Here is a 21,374-nt window from a genome sequence, read left to right as displayed (position 1 = left end):
TCGATCCGATGGTTCAATCTACCAACGATCATCTCCTCCTCTTTAGTTGTCATTCTTTCTGACATCCATGAGCATTGTTTAGCCCCAATTATTCTATCATCTTCTATTTTGGCCTTCAGATTAGTTTGAGAATTGTGAGGTCGTATTTTTCGTATACAAACTCATTTGGTTTATGAATTTTTATGGAAAACTAAGAATAACTCGTGGAGCAGCTGGAAAACTAAGAATAACTCGTGGAGCAGCATATTGGTCCAACTTATTAATCGAAAACCGGACCTTCGCCATTCTGGGACAGCCGTTGCTGGTTATGAGCCTCAGTGAGACTTCATGATCGACGAAGCCGTTACCGGCGGGGCCTCCCCTACGCCCTCGGTCTCCGAGGAGGCCGAAGAAGTATCGAGGCTACTCCCTCTCTCGCTACTCAGATCGCAGCTCATCCCTCCCCCTCCCAATCGACGGTCGTCGGCGGTTGACTTTCTGTATGACTTCGGTGGTTCCTCCTGGATTGCCTATGGTGCTTCCTCCCTCCTCGTGATTTCTCACTTCCCTTCGCCTCTCCCTGAGCACGAAACCCTAGTCGGTCCATTTTTTCTCCAGGTCATTGAGCCGTCCTCCAGCGGCGATGCCAACGTGCTCGCTGACGTAGACGCCGTCACCTGGTGCCCCGTTCTTCCTTCGGAGGGCGAGGTCGCAGCATCGCACGGCAAATCTATTTCGCTCTACGAGCCTCAACCCGACAATGATACAGGTTTGAAGAGTTGTCGTTCTGTTTGACTGTGATGCCTTCTGATAATAGGCGTGCTTTCTCCGATTGATTGAGGCTTATTAGGGCTAGTTAATGCTTCATGTTTATTCCTTTCCCTTGCGTTAAAGCAGCAGAGATATAGAATTGTGAAAAAACTCGTTGATCATTCCTGTGGATCTGTTTGGCATCCTTTTTTAAGACAGAGAGTTTTAGACACGTCAAGTTATAGGAATTTTATAACTACATTCCACGGAATTCTTATGCATATACATATCTAACACCAAAACTTCAATTTTTACATACATGCCACCTTTTCTATGCATAAAAATAGTGAAATACACCTTTTTTTTTTTTTGCATAGTTACCGTGGCATGTATGTACAAGTTGAAGTTTTGGTGTTAGATATGTATATGCATAAGAATTACATGGTATGTAGGTAAATCTTCCTAGATTGTAATGTTCTGGTAGTTGCTGTTTCTGGCCGTTATTGGTTAAATCCAGTATCTGTTAAGTCCCATCATTAATAGGGTTTAATTGATCAAAGGACTTGTCCCCCTCGTAAATCTTAAATTCTTAAACACATATCAAACTCTTTATGCGAATATAATAAGATTCTATGGCTGTCAGTCAATAAATTTTTTATGTTTTATTCCTTTCAAAATTGACTAAGTTTGAATTTACAAGATTTAGGGTGTTCTTCATGCCATTCTGGATTTTCTAACCAACGAATTAGTAACATGTTGAAAAAATGCACACATTCTTTCTTTACTGTGAAATAATGGCCAAATGAATTTCATTTATAGTTTTTCTGTAACAACTATTCATGACAGTGGGAAGTTATAATAATTTGAGTGATATATGATTTCGTAGATCAAGTTATAAGATAAGTAGCACCACTGTTTTTGATAATCCATATCCATAATTTGGGTTATGAATTTCTCTTGAGAATCATGAAACACTAAAAAAATTGATCAACTGTTGGAACAAATTGAGCCTGTATCATAGTATACTGGGCCAACTAATGCGCCAAATCTGATTATGGGAAGGCTTGAATTTTGAGATTGGATTGGATAGAGCAATCTTGTTGACAAATCAAATACTATATGTTTGTAATTATAAATGCATATAGGTAGAATTTATAAATGCATTTATACATTTATTTATATGAATCTTTATATGAAGAAGTATATGTATGTATTTTGGACTAGGAACTTGCCTTAAAAAGTAAAACATATCAATTTTTTGGTTTGAATATCAGTTGGATTGAATGTAATGAGCCATCCCTAGCTTGAATGAAGGATGAACCTAATTTGTAATTAGATTTCACCTGATGCGAGATTTTTGATAGAATGAATTTTATATGATGTTCTGGCTGGGTTAGTTCGTCTTTAGATTGAATCGTTAATAACTTTAATTGTTCTATGGGTGCTTCATGGAAAATAATTCATTTTCAAATAAATCTTTAAATTTTGGTTTTTGATGGAGCCTCCCCTACCGAATACATATCTAAATTTTGTTTGGCATGAAATCTCTTATCTAGATTGATGCGGGAAAATAGACAAGCGTGGGAGTCGGAGACCTCGTGTTTCCGTGACCACGAGGTTTGTGCAAATGGACAGTGTCGAATCGAAGAATTGTTCTTTTGATTTCGGTCCAATTTTCAACACATTTTCTTTTATCTTTATTTCTTTCAAGTTCTTTCTTATATATATGTTGTATTAGTATTTTTAAAGAGTTTTTGGTGTGTTTTTTGTCGGGACAGCCGCCACAATCTCTGTTTTCCCATCTATGGCTGTATCCAAGGGCGAGTGGTGCTTCAGCTATATCTTGTTCTGTGGTGATGAGTATCCTCGACTTTCCTTTCCTTTGCATCATTTCCTTCTGTTGCCACCGTCACCTTACCTACAACGGCCGCACAGAAACAACCCTCCTTGGCCATTTTTCAGCAGTCCACCTTGTCTCCATTTTTCAAACCACACACTCCTCCCTTTTGACTTACAGCCGCTATCCAAGAACCCCACTTCCCACTTCACTTTGCTGCAAGTAGCCATAAACCGCTCATCTTTTGCTGATGCTGCTTTGGACCAGCCACACCTTGGCTGTTGCCACTCAGGACAACTCTCCCACATCAATTCCGGCCTTCTCAATCGTCCTGCTCATTGCTGCAGCCCCGCAACTGCGTCACCTTGCTATTTTACCACTGTTCAGTCATACCTCATCGTTGCCTCATCCCCGCAACTTTGTTGCCTAATTTTTTTACCGCAGTCTGGTCATCCTACCTCGCTGTCGCCTCCTTGACCCTTTCGCTTTGCTATTTCACCCTTGCCCGACCTACCTGCGTGCTGCCTTTCATGACAACAAGAATATGCTATTCCCCCTGCAACGCTCACCCCCTTACTCCACTTCCCTACCTCGCCGTCACTTTTCTCCAACCCTCAACAGCCTCCATCACTACCTTAGAGTCGCCCCAGTCGGGGTTGTGTGTCATACTTGTTATTCCCTATTTAAGTGCGTCGGGTTGTAATCTCCTATTTGCTTTTTTAATAATAATATTTGCTTTCATATTATTTTTTGAACTAGTCCAGTATGATTTGATATCAGAGCTAGCATAACATTAGTCCTATTCTAGTGTTACGAAATTAGCCCCCTCCCCCAAAATATTTTTTTCTTCTCTCTCTTTTCCACTCAAACAACCCATACATACCTTTCACCCCTTCAAACCTAAACCCTAGTAACGCCACAGAGGAGATAATTATCAGAAACTTGATCGGGAGGAATTTGCATAATGCCATTTATGAGAAATCTTCAAAGAGCTGTTCAGGAACTTTCTAAGAAAATTCTCCAACTGCAACAAAAGTTTGTCGCCTTCGAGAAGAGACAATTCCAAAGGGTCTCTCCTAGCGACTAGATGATTTATCAGATCGAAGGGATAAAATAAATCCCTTTCACAGTAGTTTCCAGTAATGAAGAACCAATACCCCAGAGATTTGACATGAAATATCATAGGAGAAGCCAAAATTTTGAAATGTAAGGTGACTTGCATATTTTGACGATCACATGGATCCGGGCGAGTTCATCGAGCGGCTTCAGGTAGTGGAATATGTATTGGAGTACAAGGATGTCCCACTAGACAAAATGATAAAGCTAGCCTTCATCAAGTTAAAGAAGAGTATGTTGCTATGGTGGAAAAAATCGAAGTACTTATGTAAGTGGGAAGCGAAAAATAATATCACTACCTAGTCCAATAAGAGATGCAACACTAGTACTTATCAGTTCATTAACAACTGGGCATATTCTTGAGACAACCTCTCTGGGTGATCGCCGCATCTTACAAATACAGTTTAATCTTAGAATCAAGCTGTAAGAGTATACCCAATCGAGCATTCAATTTATCCCCACCTGAGGAGAAACTAGTTCAGAGAGGAGAATAGGTGAAGCCAACCAACATTCCCAAATTTGTACCCGCTAGGAGGTGCAACAGGTTTCACAGGCCCAAACAAGAGTATGGTTTATTTCATTAAGCAGGGAGCATTTGAAGAACTGAACAATGACACAATAGCTTCTCGAGAAAGTGAGGACACAAAAGAGAAGTACCAACTGCCAACTGATGAGGGAGAGATGCATGTTCTTCAAACTGAGCCCATGAGAGATACTCCACCGTGATTAACAATTGTTTTAGACAGGAGTGAGTCTGAGGTAATGGGTGTTCATGCAGAGCATGAGGTTGTGGCGCCTTGAATTCTCTTTTTTGCAGAAGTTTAGAAGAGCAACAACATGACTGGTATTGAATGTCTAAATGGGCCATAAGTTTAAGGAGTTGATGCCATATATAGGATGAACTCAGATGAGAGAATTTTAGAATTTTTAGATATATAACCTACCTCCCGAGTTGCTCTTACTAAGAAAAATTCAAAATATTAGAGATGAGAAGCCTGAAGCTACTTCTAGAAGACCATATGAAGTCATTTGAGTATTAAATTCAGTTCAAAAGTATACCACCGATATATAGTCAGGCAAGAGGGATGACCCACCGTTTGAAAATCGCCTTAGGAGCTTTTGCGGGAAAGAACATCCTACAATGGGATCCAGGTCTTTTCAAAAAAGAAAAAGAGATCTCCTGAATGGTTGCTATTGAGAATTGCCTAGCTTTCCATAGATTTCAGTCCAGAGTTAGTTCCTTTGATTGAATTTGTTAATCAGATGTGCCCCCACTGGGTGCGGGGAGTGGAAGAGGTAAATTATAAATATGATAGGTTGAGAGTTACGTTATGAAAATCTATGTCGACATGCATCTCCAGCCATGTTGTGTCAAAAAAAGATGAATATTTATTCTATCAGGATGTGCTTTAGAATGACAACACCTGCGGGTTTGGCTTATCGGGAGACTATAACCTTAAAACTATCGGGGCAGACCTATATGAGGAGACGAAATCTTTGATGGATGAGCTTGAAGCTGTCTTAATCTCTTGATACTGATACAGGTGTCAAATAGGCGGACGTGGAGTCGGAGATCTTGTGATCTCGTGACCGCGAGGTTCGTGTGAATGGACAGTCAATGCGAACGATTTTTATTTTAATTTCTTTCCAATTTTCAGCACGTTTCCTTTTATCTTTCATTCTTTTCTAAACATTTCCTATATATGTGTTGTATTAGGGTTCGGAGATGAGTTTTCTGATAGAACAGCCGTCGACGTCTTCGATTTCTTTTTCTATGGTTGTTTCCAAGGGCTAGTGGTGTTTCGGTTGTATCTCGTTCTGAGGTGGTGACTATCCTCGACTTTCCCTTCCTCTGCTTCTTTTCCCTCCGCTGTCACCATCCCGTACCTGCTGCAGCTGCCCAGAATAACCCTACTTGGTTGTTTTTATGCAGTCCACCTTGCAGCTGCCTTCCAAACCCTGTACTCCTCCCTTCCGGCTTGCAGCTGCCTTCCAGGAACCCCACTTCCCACTCCGCCTTGCTTCCAACATCCATACACCACGCATCTTTTACTGTTGTTGCTCTGGACCAACCACACCTTGGCTGTTGCCGCTCGGGGCAGCTCTCCCACATCAATTCCAGCCTTCCCATCCATTTTACATCGCTGCTGCAAGATCGAAACTGCATCACCTTGCTGTTTAACCGCTGTCCAGCCATTCTGCTTCATTGCCGCAGCGCCGCAACTCTGTCGCCTAGCTGTTTTACTGCTGTCTGGTCACCCTACCTCGCTGCCACCTCCCCGAAACCCTTTGCTTTACTGTTTCACTGCTGCCCGGCCATCCTACCTGCTTCCTGCCATCCATGACAGCAAATATCTGTTATTCCCCAGCTGTAATCGCCCCCTTGCTCCACTTAACTCCCTTACAGTGACATTTCCCTAATCCCCAACAGCCCCCACGACCAACTTGGTATCACCCTAGTCGGGGTTGCGTCGTACTTCATTTTATTTCCTATTTCAGTGTGTCGGGTTGTAATCTCCAATTTGCTTTTTCAGTAATAATAGTTACTTCCTTATTGTTATTTGGGTTAACTTCGGTATCATAAATCAGTAATAAACCCACATTGAAAATTGCATTTTGCATTAATATATCAAAAGAATATGAAAATTGTATGAAACTATGCCTCAGACATTTGTAAAATGTGACCTATCTTCTAATCATTGTTAGATTGGATAGCTTATTTTTCAAATCAAGCTCCACCCCTCCAAATACTCAATGAATGTACTTCCTCCTAATGAATATGAAAGAGAACTATTACACTTCTGACCCTATGTTGGAGGTTCTACATTTCAAAGTTACCCGGTTTTCTAATGCAGTTTCTAGGGGTAAGCGCCTTTTTCTTGGCCATCAATTTTTTTGTTATTCTCATTTAGTATTTCTGCGCCACTAAACAAATTCTACCATTGTAATATTCTGTCAATGACAGTAGGCTGAAGTTTCATTACAGTTCATTTGGAATTTACTCAACTATTTGAAGCTTAAGTGTTTTGATATCTAATAACATTCGATATTTACAGGTTCATTCTGCTGGAGGCAGACTGCAGAGATCATGCAGTCTTCTATTATAGAAGCGATTGAATGGACTGGTTCTGGTGATGGGTTGATTGCAGCTGGCGTAGATGTTGTATTTTGGAGAAGGAAGGGTAGTTCATGGGAAATGGCTTGGAAGTCTTCAGCAGCTGTTCCTCAAGGTATGGTTTCGGCAACGTGGTCTGCTGAAGGCTCAGTTGCTACAGCAGCACGTTGCTTGTTTAATTCTGCTGAAATGGGTTCACAAAATTTACGTAAAGTGGATTGTAGGCATGTTTCTGTTTATCACAGTGACGGGAAATCTGAATTAATGAAGTTCCAACTATGCCATCCTCAACCTGTTTCTTTTATTAGGTGGAGACCATCCACATCAATGAAATTAACAAATGATGCTTTACGGTCATGGAGTGATGTGCTGCTTACATGTTGCTTGGATGGAACTGTAAGATTATGGCGTGAGATTGACCATGGAAAATCTAGGAAAGTAAACAAGGATATTGATGATAAGATAAAACAACCTTTACAAGTTGTTGCGGTTATTGAGATAGAACAGTGCCTGAATGGAACCCTTGGCACAACTATATTTATAGATTGGGCTGTAGATATGGGCAGTGTAATTTCAAAATCTGAGGGAGATTGTCATTCTCTATCACTGGCTAGTTCCAGTCATGATCAGATAGCCTGTTGCGAGTGGTTAATTAGTGTTGGGCCTGCGAACTCAGTTACTTTATGGGCCATCCACTGTTTAGATGACGTGGTTTCTTTTTGTTCTCCAAGAGTTACTTTATGGATGAAACAAAATCCTACACACCTTCAAGCTTGCAACCTCTCTAATTATCAATCTTTGTATCCTGCAGAAAAACCAATTTTGGTAAAAGTTGTTGCTATGAGGAGAGAACTGTCTGGTCCATCATATGCATGCTCTTTACTTCAGTTGCTTCCCAATAATTGCATGAGCTGGTGGTATTTCTATAGTTCATCAACGGATGATGCAGAGCACAGATCCTTAGCTTCGTTCAGCAAGGAAAGATGTCTTTCTCAATTTACAGCTGGTGTATTAAATCTAGATGGACACTCAGCAAACATATTACAATTAGTTCTCCATCCTTGTTCCTATGAACTTGAGTTGGCTGTCTCCTTGGATTCTGATGGTATTCTTCTCTTCTGGTCCCTTTCTAAACATTTCAACTTCACCTTGGGCATGCAAATGCATATTCATCCTACTTGGAAACTGTTGGGAAAAATTAGATCACAAGATTTGTCCACTGATTCACATTATTTAACCGTGGGATGGGCTCCTTTTGCTTTGGATGAAAAACCGTTGCTTCTTCTGGGATATGCTGATGGCATTGACTGTTTCCTGGTTGAAGTCCCAAGAGAAGGAGAGGATATTGTATGTTATAAAATATTCTGTGCAGCATTTGGTGATCATAATCATTTTGAACGTTCACCAGATCATATATTTGCAACACCTTCAGCTTCTTTTTCTAAAAGTTTCTTGCTTTACGGAGTATGGATGAAGGAATGTAGGACTTTAACATGGAAAATTATTCTGCAATCTGAAGATATAACTGGAAGTTCTTGTGAATTTAGATCCGATTCTGACACCCTTTTAGGGTCTGAAAATATGAGCAAATGGATGGCTTGCAGTGGTAGAAGATATTCCGCTGCCATCCATCCAGCCTCATGGAATTTTCCACACTCACAAAATACTGAAACAATGATCTGTGTTTCGGTGGTTACTCTGAATCATTCTAAGATCTCCACTGGAAAGAATGTGATTTCTGATAACGGTTCAAATGGCAATTCTTTTAGTTTAATGGCAACAGGATTTTCTGATGGTGTATTGGAGCTTTGGAAAGTTTCATCCGCAAATTCATCCGAGTCAGAGTGCGTACCCTGGGTTCTTGTGGGCAAATTTGCTGCACATGATGGCCCAGTTAATGCAGTGTCATTATCGACATGTGGTGGTAAAATTGCTACAGTGAGCATATGCAGTAAAAGCATGACCACCCTTAATATTTGGACTCCAATATGCTTGATAGGTGGTGGAAGCTTTATACTAGAAGATGTTTTATTTTTTAACGGGCCTGTGGTTGCCTTAAAATGGTCACCTATAGGAAATGGGAAGCTCTTACTTGGTGTCTGTATGCCAAATGAGTTTCACATATATTGTGAGAGAAGATCTCATTGCAATTTTGTGGAATCAGATAAATCAAAAGAGCTTCATCCTTGGTGTTGCATTTCGATATCACACTCTTACTATCATTGTCGTGATTTTCTGTGGGGACCTAAGTTGACACCCGTACTTCTTCATGAAAGGAAAATTTCAGTCTTTAGCGAGTGGTTGTCTGAAACAAAATCTAAGCACACTGGAGAACTATTTTCAGTTTATACTGCTAAAAAAAATGAAAACTTGCCTGGTTGTATATCCCTCAAAAATAATGTTCATGGTGCCAACAAATTAAATCAATTTGACAATAAAGAAAGTGGAGCAGTTTTTAATGTTCCATCCTCTGGAAGCTTCTTGCAAAAAGATAAATCTTATACTCGGAACGGCTTGCATAACTTAATGGATATTGTGGAGAGACTTTGTAGGCCTCTGGAATTCTATCATCCCTGGGCACTACTCCAATATCTATATCGAGGTATGTTGGTATAACTAGTTATATCATCTGCGTTCATCAAGTTGTCTTTAAAAGCAAATTTATGCATCTTCATTCAACGTTATACTCATGACATCTAATTTTATTTGTGGAAACTTGATGATGATGAAAAGCACTTTCCAGATTTTATGAACATGGAATCTAATCATAAATCTTTTCTATGAATGAAATATAGCTCTTCCTAGCATTTTCGGGCATAGTTCTATTTTTTTTGTCCAACTAGAGATGAGTCACCTAGCAGCTTCCAAGTGAAGCCTTATGCATAAGCTTTTGCTCTTGTTAGATGTTACCGGAATACATATTTCATATACACGTGTAATCCAATAGTCTTTAGCCTTATTTTTTAATATCCTTAAAATGGATTTATATTCCTGAAATTACTTAAATATACTGATGAAAATAATCTCATTCTGAAAATTGCACAAATGGAGCGTATAGTTTTTAAGTTGGGACTATTGTCATTTTGGTTATCCATTTTCCCTACTATTACATTTTTACCCCAAGATGATTAATTTATGTAAAACTAAAAAAATTATTAATGTGATCAGTTTATCTGTCATATAACGGAAATGATTTTTTCCCAGCCATTCACTTCAAAAAGAGTAGTATTCTTTTTTGATATAGGCAAGTGAAGGTTTGCCGTTTGTGACATATTGCTTAATACTACAAGATATACTATTTAGTGTTTCCAATTATGTGAGCGTGGATATTAGAATGTTTGGCTATGTTTTCCTTGGTTTGCTGATTCACTCGTATCGATAGATGAGAACATTTATATGTGTGTTCATGCTTTCTTATCTATGTGCAAGCGTGCATATTTGAGTACATTATCCATTTTTTTTTCAAGGATTGACCTGACCTTGAATTCTTGCTGTCTATTATCTGATTTTGTGGTATTAGAACTCTTATGTGATACTGTAATGTCCAGTTTAGCATTTATGGGCATGCATATTTTAAATAGGCATGTTTCCTAATACAATTTCCATACTCTATAAATTGCCTATTTTTATGGTTTTTTACTTTCTTTGTAGTATCGGGCACGCTCAATTTGAATCGAGTAAAGTGCCAAAATAGTTTCTGACTATTTACATGGGGCTGCTTTAGTCCCAGGGTTTATTGAAGTATTAAAATAGTCTCAGACTTTTTTAAATTTGAGCTCTACAGTCTTCAATGGGGACTATTTTAGCCCCAATTTAAAGAGTTCGGCGACTATTTTGACATTTCTATAAACTTTGGTATTAAAATAGTTCCATGTAAATAGTTATGGACTATTTTGACACTGTACTCAATTTAAATATATAATAACAAGTTGCTTTTTATAAAAAATGACTTGAAATAGTTTCTGATACTAGAGTTAACTCAAATCACAATAGGAAAAATAAATTTTATTACTCAAAAGTAAGTAAACTATTACAACTCACACACTGAAAGGGGAATTACAATAAATACGACATAAAAACTCACACTAGGGTGGATTTAAGTTGGTGGTGGTGGCCGGTAGAGGTTTGGAAGTGTTGGTAGGTGATTGGGATGGTTGGGTGGTGGTCATTTTGGGTGGTTGTTTTGAGGGTGATAGCAAGCATGGGATAGCTGGACAATGATATGATTATAAGGGGAAGAGTTGTGGGGTTGCGGCGGTGATGTTGGATGATGGGATAGGGGTATAAAAACAAAAGTAAGGATTGTCGGGTTGCGGCCGCAAAGGTGGGGGTTTGGGTCATTAAAAACGGTGAAGTAGGTGGCTGGGATAGCAAGGGGCAACTAAGGGTGCGTTTGGGGCAGCTTGTGTGTTTCAGGATTAGCAACTTATTCTGAAATGCGGCCCGGGTCGACCGTGGGGTTCGACCCACGACCTGCTTTTAGTGTAAAATTGGAACCACATTTTCGGATAAGTGGGAAAAATGCGCGAAAAACGCGCGAACCAAACAGTACCGCGACATTTTCAAAAACACCTCCGCATTTATAAGCTGCCCCAAATGGACCCTAAGACGAAGGGCGGTGGACTGCGGGGCAACAGAGCGGAGGGCTGTTCGGGGATTGTGGAAGCGAGGGGATGGTTGGAAAAGTTGCGGAGGAGTTGGTAAGGATAAATTTTCCTACAGGATCGAAATACAACTAGAGCACTAGTTGATTCTAGGGTGACAATTACCACCTCAGGCGAGTTACAACCGGAGCAACTTTTCGTCTTTGACTACAACTCTAGGAAAAAAAACTCCTTAGAGGCCACAATATGAAGTTAGAAACAATAAAATCCCCCTCTGTCGGGCTGACAACGTTAAACCAAGCACTTCATGGGAGGAAACCCACATATATATATATATATATATATATAGAAGCTTCAGCGACGACTGATTTGGTGCAGGGAGACAAAGCTTATGTTCGAGCATGGAGGAACAAATGTCGGCACATGCATGAGGGATCGCAGTTGCCTCGATCACGAGCTAACTAGGAAGGCAACGGCTGAACTGCAGCGTGACCCTCGCAATCTAGTCGTGAGCTTGATCCTTGCACAGTGTCGTGATCCTTCATGTGTCATGATCTTTCCGCACCGCTTGATCTCTGCTTTGTGGATTGTGCAGCAGAGAAGGCATTAGGCTCTATACAACAACACGCATGAGAGCTCCGGTAGAAGTCACGATTGAAGCCCTGTGGCTACTTGCTGTTCGACTCTCAGCTCAATGGCTTCTCTTCCTCCTCAACCACCGACAGCTTGAGTTTTAAATTTTGGAAGACTTATGTTGATATGGTTGCTTTGTGGGATCAATGAATCAGGTTTTCTCTCAAGTTTATCATGAATCATTTGAAGGCCAGGGGACTGTAACCTCATCAAGAAGACGTGTCGAAAGAGTGGAAAACTAGCTCTAATTTTCTATGATGTTGAAGTTTCCAACCTGGTTGATAAGTGCAAATTTACCCTCATTGGGATGTTCCAATTGAGACATCAAAAAATTGAAATAGTTCGAAAGACTTTTGAAGATCTCAAACTATTGAGAAATTGAAAGGTTGGTCTCTTTGATGGGAGACATGTGATGATACAATTATCCAAAGTAGATAATTATGTCAAAATATTTTCCAAGAAGTATATGTCAATTGATGAAAAATTTATGAAATTGCTCAAGTGGTCTCTTGTATTTGATCCTAGCCAAAAACCCTTTATAGTTCCAGTCTGGTTTAAACTACTGGCCTAAAGTTGCACTACAAGCCAGATTAAAGTTTAATCTATTTATATCTTTTCCTCATCAACTGGAAGCTGGTCTTTTTCCTTTGTGTCCTCATCGACTTCAGTATCTATTGTGTTCCAAATTTTTAAGAATGCCCTGTTTTGCGAAACAGATTACCCCCTAATTGTGCAGTTTTATTCAATATGATCAAATCCATGTCACTTGCAACATTTCTTGGTTGGGATGAATTTAGGTACGTGGATTGATTTCATTTGTTATCCACTCCGACTCAACATTTTCTTTGACGAGGTCAATTTGGATTTTCTCCTGGGTCTAATCTGCTTCTATGAATCTAAGGATGAGCACTGCCTGTAAGACGTGGTGATCGCCTAGTGATGTGGTCTCTACACTTCTGATGCTAGAGTCTGAATTTTTTGTCTATAGTATGCTGATAGGAACTGATGCTGTATCTCTCGCTTTACCATCAGTTACTCCCATTCTCCATATGCTCTCTCCTCTCTCCTCTCTCCTCTCTCGACCTCCTTTTATATTGGATTCCAAAGCGTCGTGGTCGTTCTTCTGCATCGTTAAAGTCCTCTGTATGGAAGGGATTCAAATTCCTTTCTCTTGTTACCCTTTGATTCCCCAAATCTCAGTTGATAGTAATCTTCCCCTGGGTTTCATCCTCAATATTTGCAAGTCTCCGCTGAACCTGAAGAATCTTTCGCAGTATGTCTTCTCGGGTAGGCTTGGGCATGTATCTCCTTGGTGCCATGGTGAGGGTTTGGAGTGGGAGGTGAAAAAGGGTGTATGAGACTAATTAAGGGTGTAGAAAATTTTATTTGGGGTAATCGACAATGGGAATTTAAGGTTAGGTCAAATTTAGCTATGGTCTGGGAATATAAAACTTGGGGGGGGGGGGGGGGGGGTTTAAGGCGGATGTTAGGAAACCCTATGATAGGACTAAGATTTGACAAGTTCTGATACTAATGATACTAGACTTAACCCATACCATAATAGGGAAAACAATTTTATTACTCAAAAACAAAGAAATGGTTACAACTCACTCACTGAAAGGGGAATTACAACAAATACGACACAGACTCACACTAAGGTGGATTTAAGTTGGTGTTGGTAGCTGTTAGGGGTTTGGAAGTGTTGGTAGATGATTGAGATGGTTGGGTGCTGGTTGGAAAGTGGCGATTATAACTGTGAAGGAGTTTTTGATGACTGTTTTGAGGGTGACAACAAGTGTGGGATGGATGGACAACGATATGACTGCAAGAGGAAGGGTTTGTGGGCTGCGGTGGTGATGTCAGATGGCGGGACAGGGGTAGAATAACAAAAGGAAGGATTGGCGAGCTGCGACAACAAAGGTGAGGATTTCAGACAGCGAAAACAAAGAAGCAAGGGACTTGGACAGGGAGGGGCAGCGAAGGAGAAGGGTGGTGTGGACTACGGGACAAAAAAGGGGAGCGCCGTCCGGGGACTGTGGAAGCGAGGGAGATAGTTGGAAAGGTTGCGGACGAGTTGTGTAAGTATAAATATCCCCGCGGGATCGAAATACTGCTGGAGCACCATTTGATCTTTGGGGGGCAGTCACCACCTATAACGAGTTACAACTGAAACACATTTTCGTCTTTGGATACATCTCTCGGAAGGGAAAACGCTTTAGATGCTACGATCGGAAATAAAAAACAATCAAAATCCCCTTTAAACATGCTCACATCACATATTTATAATAGAAGCTAGAGGAATAGAAGATCATTGGAAAGTAAATACAATAAAAAGGAAAAGTAATATAATAGGAAAAGGCTAGGACAGGAAAGGGAGGTGGGCAAGGAAAGTGATAAAAAGGGAAATGAACAACTAGGAAAGGTAGAAAGGCTGGACCGCAATACTATAAAAACTATAGTACCACGACCCTGTTAAGCCCCCACATTAGTTTCTTTTAGAACAGAGTTTTGAAAACGAAGTTTTTCAATTTCTTCATAAAGCTACTTTTTGAAAGTATCTTAGATACATTATGTAAAAGAGAAACACAACTAAATGCGTCCCTAATACCATATTTTTTCTAGTGATATAATTTGAAACTATTTTATCCATCATTCTTGTGGATTTGCTAACATGTTTCTTTCCTTTTTTGACATAATTTTATGCTATTTACTATCTTCTCAATCTGAATTTGCTATTACTTTTTTCATACTTAGCTAATGTTGTACTAAGAGCTGACACTGTGGATTGGGTTGACAATTGGCAATTTAGGTAACTGGAAACGTGCTTATATTGTTTTGAAACATCTCGTTGATTCACTCAAGTCTTTAAATACTTCTACAACTGTAGTTGCATGCTGCAGTTCAGGAAAGCCTTGCTATATTCCACATATATCTTTGTCTAAGTACCTTGTTGGAACAACAGCAGAGCCAAGCGGTGCTACTTTACATTGGAGTAAAGGAAGTAATTTTGCATCTGCAAACTTGGAGAAAAATATTTTTCAGTTTGGGGAAGATACTCTGAAGCAGACAGTATATAAGGATTTTCCATTGATTGACGGCTTGAAGTCTGAATTTATCGGGTTTATTGACACCCTTGAGAAGTCTCATTACTTAGTTACTTTAACAAACATGGATAGAATCTACATATTAACCGTGCTTGATATTTTGCTTGAGCTCAGCAATACGAGCTACACTTCTCTATATGAGAGCCTTGATGAACCTGGCCGAAGGTACTTCATTAACAAGCCTTACTTAAGTTTTATCTAATGTGCAGTATTTTAATATTTTGTTGTTCTTTCTTTGAATTGTACAATGGATTGCTAGTATGAATGATAAAGTATAATATTATAAATTTTCTTTGATACTTTACTGGCGCTCTAAAACTCTTTATAAACAAAGGATTTTTTTTATTTTTGGCGGGTGGCTACTGAGCACTATGGTCTCAGATTAAGTTCTTTCTTGAAACTTTTCAAGTGAATATGGTCTTAAATCTAAATGTTTTACAATATTTTGATTCTCTTTCTTATAATTTGTTGATAGCTTCTTGTTTTTGAGGTTGAATGATTTTGCCAAAAGAAACATTGTTGTTGCTATTGATCACAGTAGTGACAGCTGACATGATGGGATGGGTGAAGTTTCTCTTTTGCATTTGCTGTATTGTACGGTACCCTTAGAACCTTTCTATGTTTCACAACATTTTAGGTATACCACAAAATCAAATTTTAATGCAAGTGTCCGATCTAACCCGAGAGCTTAAAATTTTAAAGACAAGAATAGACCGTCTGACGGTGATTAAATTACAAGTATGATCACTAAATTGTTATAAATAAAAAATTATCATTTAAGAAAAAAATTATCTATTGAAGAAAAAATTTTCTATGTCCAAGAACAATGAAAGAGCTATAAAATTCTAAAATCAAAACTAAGGATCGCCGCAACATACGTGGATATATTGGATTTTATAACGCATTTATATACACACTAAAAAACATGAAAATCATATCATTCAAAACATGAAAACTACACCGAGATTCTAAATCCAATATTATAAAAGTACATACTCAAAACATATGTACAAGATCCCAAAACTATTTTACAAAAGCTATACAAAGATACACCTGACTACTTGCCCCAGTGCTTGTTGCCCCTATTTTAAAGGCAACAACGAAGAATGGGCAACAACGAGCTCAACGAAATAATCAGGACTAATATAAGATTTTATAACTGGAAAAGAAACAACGTACATGCTCGTATGAAACTGTACACGTCTACACATAAGTCATAACATGACAACACAGTAGATAACATGAAAGAGAGCAGGTAGTGTAAAAATCAATACTGCACTGTAACGTATAAGTCGTAAATATGAAGTCGTAAGTATGAAATTATAAGTCGTAGGTATAATAAAAAAGATATTTATATGCTGTTTATCATATATAATCATAGTAATGTCATTTCATAGAGGTTATTTCATGACAATGTCACTTGTTTATGTATACGATTCAACTATTTCCATGTCATTTCATATAGGTCATCACCCTAACCCGAGGCTATATAATCTATTGATAAATGTTGGGCTTCCTTCAACATAGCTATTATCAATTGCCCCGCGCTTTCCTAACTTTCTGTCACCATCTAACCCAACGGTTCCTAGACTTTCGTCTTCGTGTAAATATTAAGAGTTAAGAATACTACATCTCTGTATTGTGTACTTGCAAACAATTAGATAATAGTCTACCCATAACATTACTCATATTGTTTCTTAACATATAATACCTATAGCATATATTAATAAACATTCCATATGCATGTATGAATTATAAATGAATACCTGTGGCGTGTCATAACATGATATAACATCACATGTATAGTAGAAGAAGTCAACTTGTATTCATACATTTCCAAGCTAGTACTCATCTAAAGTATGTAGAAATTTCTAAATGCATCATTGTCAAATAAAAATCATATGAAAATTTATAGAAGATTTTTTTCTTAAATTAACATAAGATTATTTTACCTGACTTGACGGAGCAGCCCTACAACGAGCTCTCACATGCTCGTCTCAAGCTCGCTACCTCGTATATACAACCCGAGATTTCAAAAGCATCGTACGATTTCATAAAATTTTGGCTCATAACACGCATTAACCAAAAACGTAACTTATTCTCCCAAAACATACCTCAAATCGGCTTCTCAACATAAATTCATCTTTTTGAAGTCACCTATTTCTCTCCCCAACTCTTCCTAACCTCGTATTTTTTTACTTTCCCCTAGCTGATTTGGTGCCAAAACCCTTACACTTTTGAGGCTCTCGACACAAGATCGACACCTCCAACGGCTACCAAAAACATAAAATGCGTAAAATACGAGACAAACTTCAATACGAAAGGGGGAGGAAGGAAATTAAAGTCTAAAATAGTGTAAAAAAGGGATTCATATCTTTTAATTTTGTCCCCGAAGCACTTGCTGCGAGCTGTGACCTCTTTGTGACCGCTCGGTTGCTACTCACGCCCCTTGCAATGTAGCAAAGGTCGCAACTCATTACCGAGCTGTTGCCGTGTCAATGTAACGAGGGAGAGGGGGAATCAAGAGAGAGAGAGAAGGGATTTAGGAGAGGGGAAGGAAATTGAAGCTCATAGACCTATTTGACCGAACAAATGGAATAAAAGGCGTGGATTCCAGTTGTGAATATTGTTGTTGCGGGATTAATGGTAGCATTAGTGATAATCAAAGTTTAATTAATTTAATTTTACTTATAACTTAAACATTTTATGTGTCCCAACCCTTTAGGAATGCATGCATGGTGTTTTATATTGAATTGATCGTTTTCATTCATTGAATTTTATAAAATTATTTCGATCAAATTTCAAGAGATGAAAAATTTGGGATACTTTTTCAAATTAGCGTACTTGCTTTCTAAACTTTTAAGCATTACAACTTTCCCCTCCTTACTTCGTCATCAAACGAAATATTTGACTTTACATGAATAGAGAAGGATATTTTTCTCGCTTTTCTTCTTTTTTTCTATGTAGCTTTCTTTTCAGGCATTTGCTTCTACTTTATCTTGACAAATGAGATTTGTCTATTTCTTAGCTTCTTAATATCAAGTTCTATAATGCTTTCAAACTTATCAATATATGATAGATTTTTCTGTATTCTGAATTTAAAATTTATTTTCTTAGCATTAAAATGTGAAACACATCGTGAATATCTGATATATTCGCAGGTAATGTTAATCTATAGGCAACTGGATCGGTCTTTTCTATAATTTCAAAATTACCGATGTACTTAGAACTCAATTTGCTTCCTTTACCAAATCTAGTTTTACCTTTCATTGGCTTGACTTTCAAAAATAAGAAATCTCCAATTTCCAATTTGATTGCCTTGTGCTTTAGATCGTAGTATTTATGCTATCGATGCTGAGCAACTTTCAATGTGTCTAATTAATTTGATTTTTTTTGTGGCTTTATCAACCAGCTCAAGGCCTAACATTTGACGTTCACCCACTTCAACCCAACTCAATGGAGTTATGCTCTTTCTGTCATACATTGTTTCATAAGGAGCCATTGTGATATTGGACCGATAACTATTATTATAAGCGAAATCGATCATTGAAATGTGATCTTCCTAATTGCTTTTAAAGTTGATAAAGCAAAACCTTAATAAATCTTTAAATACTTGAATTGTTCTTTCTGATATTCCGTTAAATTCTGGATGAAATGTTGTGTTGAAATGTAACTCTGTACCCAAACATTATTAAATGCCTTTCTACAATCTCGATGTGAATCATCTGTCTCAGTCGAAATCATAACTTTTGGAATACCGTACAATTTAATAATTTCTTTTACATACAATCTGATCAACTTTTACACTGAATCTATCTGCTTGATTGGCAAGAAATGAGCGAACTTTGTTAGCTTATCAATAATAACCCAAATACTGTCATGACCCTGTCTAGATCAAGGAAATCATATAACAAATTCATAGCAATTTTTTTTTCATTTTCATTCAGATAACGACAATGATTGTAGCAATCCGTTTGGTCTTTGATGTTCTGTTTTCACAATCTGATAAGCCTGATATTGAGATACATATTCAACATCTTTTTTCATATTTGACCACCAAAATGTCAACTTTAATTCTTTTTACATTTTTGTGCTACCTAGATGAGTTGTGTTGCCTGAATAATGAGCTTCATGTAAAATTTCTCATCTCAAATCAGAATCAGCAGATACCCATATCTGCAGCTTATATCTGATATCCCCATCTTAATTGATTGCCATGTCAGACCTCTTTCTTGATTGAAGTGGTTTAAGGAGTTTCAAATATTCACTATTACCTTTCTGAACTACTTTGATTCTATTTACCAAAGTAGTTTACACTACCAATTGATGTAAATACCCATTATTTGATGGTCTTCTAACTTCCAACTGTAGGGCATCACTTTTTTTAATCAACTTTGGCCTCTGAGTGGTAGTTCAACTTGCACTACCTGTGGATTTACGACTTAATGCATCAACAACTACATTTTGACGCGAGGCTTTCCCCTGCATGAACATGGTAATTGAAGGAAGCAAGCCAGCCAGCTGCCAATCAATGTAAATACTCACTATCTTATGGTCTTCTAACTTCCAACTATAGGGCATTAATTTACTTAATAAAATCTAACCTTTGAGTGATAGTTCATCTTGCACTGCCTGTGGATTTATGACATAATGCATCGATAACTACATTTTGATGCAGGGCTTCCCCCGCATGGACACTGGAAAGGGAGTTTCCCACACGATTACGGGAAGCAAGCCAGTCGGCTGAAATGGCTGGCATAGGGGACCGGTCCGAGCGGTCTGATCCAGGATTTCAAAGGGTTCGTGCCGCCTTTCCTTTTGCATTTCGTGCCCAGATCGAGCGGGATTTGGGGAAAGGCGACATTACCGCCTGACCTTTTCCCCTCCCTTTTCTCGTCGCCTTTCCTTTTTTATTTTCCACCTAGCTAGGTCTATTTATGTGCTTCTTTTCTAGTTTAGAGGGAGTTTTTGCTGGAGTTGATTTCGGATTTTCTGTGTGGAATCATTTTCCCAGTACTAGGACTGTATCTGAGGAGGTGGTAGTGCTTCGGTTGTATCCTACTCTGAGGTGGTGATTGTACCTCCTATTTTATCTTCCCTACTTCGTCTTCTCCATTTCCCGTAGCAGCCGACCATCCCCAACTGCTTCCTACTGTGTTGCTGATCCTGATTCTGCTGCAGCAACTTGCTGTCCCGCTCTTCGCCTCCACTTTTTCTAGCAGCTAGCTGTCCCAACTGCTATACCGCTGTTCCCAATTACTGCTGCACCTTTCTGACTTGCTACCGTACCTTCCAACCAACCTCCACCGCCTTTGGGGGACACTCTCGAGGTGACCGTTTGTGTCATTTGTGTTTTGGTGATGTTATTTTTAGTTGGTGTGTGCTGTAAACCTCGTTTTCTATTAATAAAAGTTAATTTTTGTGGTTTGGGTATTTTCTCCTCCGATATCATTTGTTATCAGAGCTAGCCTAATTCTAGTCCCATTTTAGTGTTTCTTAGCATCCGCCGCCACTCAAGCCACCCCCACAAAAAATTTGTTGTTTCCTATCCCCAACCATAGCCAAAATTTTTTACTTAACCCTCAATTCCCTTTGCTGATTTTTAAAATAAGCAGTCCTAAGTTAAATTTTTAAACCTCTCTCACCTCCCAACTCTAAACCTTAGCTATGCCACTAATTAGATAATACCCAGGTCTTCCCGAAAGGAGATACAACGAGGATCCGCTGACTTCCGGTGGTGGATTACCGACATTGAGGATGAAATTCAATAGGAGGTTACCCTCGACAGTGATCGGGAGAGTCGAAGGGGAGATCGAGAGAATTTGAGGATGAAGTAGGAGACGGTAACATTTCCTACCCGCTTACTACAGACATAAACTTCAGACACTAGCTTCAAAAGTGGATGGACCACACTACCGAGCTACCCTGACATCTTACAGGTAGGGGTCAACCTCAGGATCTTATAACTCGGGTGCACTAAGGGGAACACCGAAGACAACCCTGTCAGAGGACAAACTGAGTCAGAATAGAAAACATCTGAAACTAGGCGACATCTCTAAATTTGTCACAGCTAGAAAGTGTTGTAAGTGCCATGGATTTATGACATTTGGAATCAGAATGCACTTCCAAGGGAGATCTGTTTCACCGAGTAGGGTATTGTTGAAAAATTGGGTAATGACAGTTGATACGGGAGAAGTTGAAGACTTCCAGGAATATTTTTCACTTGTGAGGAAGAG

The 21,374-nt window shown here is 38.8% G+C and overlaps 1 protein-coding gene across 4 annotated transcripts in view; it reads left to right on the top strand.

Annotated features, from left to right (window-relative positions):
• The first annotated feature begins 238 nt into the window (after positions 1–238).
• Positions 239–21,374, top strand: part of LOC110033754 — a 38,029-nt gene continuing 16,893 nt past the window's right edge. For 3 of the 4 annotated variants that reach the window (XM_020737833.1, XM_020737829.1, XM_020737830.1), the window contains exons 1-3: positions 239–748; positions 6,739–9,399; positions 14,844–15,303. In XM_020737833.1, the coding sequence (XP_020593492.1) occupies positions 328–748; positions 6,739–9,399; positions 14,844–15,303 (3,542 nt within the window). In that variant the 5' untranslated portion in view covers positions 239–327. Of the gene's footprint in view, positions 749–6,738; positions 9,400–14,843; positions 15,304–19,509; positions 19,563–21,374 lie in introns of those variants that run through there. The other variant, XM_020737832.1, reaches the window with a different exon arrangement.

The sequence above is a fragment of the Phalaenopsis equestris genome, unplaced genomic scaffold (genome assembly GCF_001263595.1).
Source record: "Phalaenopsis equestris unplaced genomic scaffold, ASM126359v1 Scaffold001278, whole genome shotgun sequence".
NCBI lineage: Eukaryota > Viridiplantae > Streptophyta > Magnoliopsida > Asparagales > Orchidaceae > Phalaenopsis > Phalaenopsis equestris.
The sequence above is the reverse complement of the archived record's forward strand: the minus strand, read 5'-3'. Positions and strand labels throughout refer to the sequence as shown.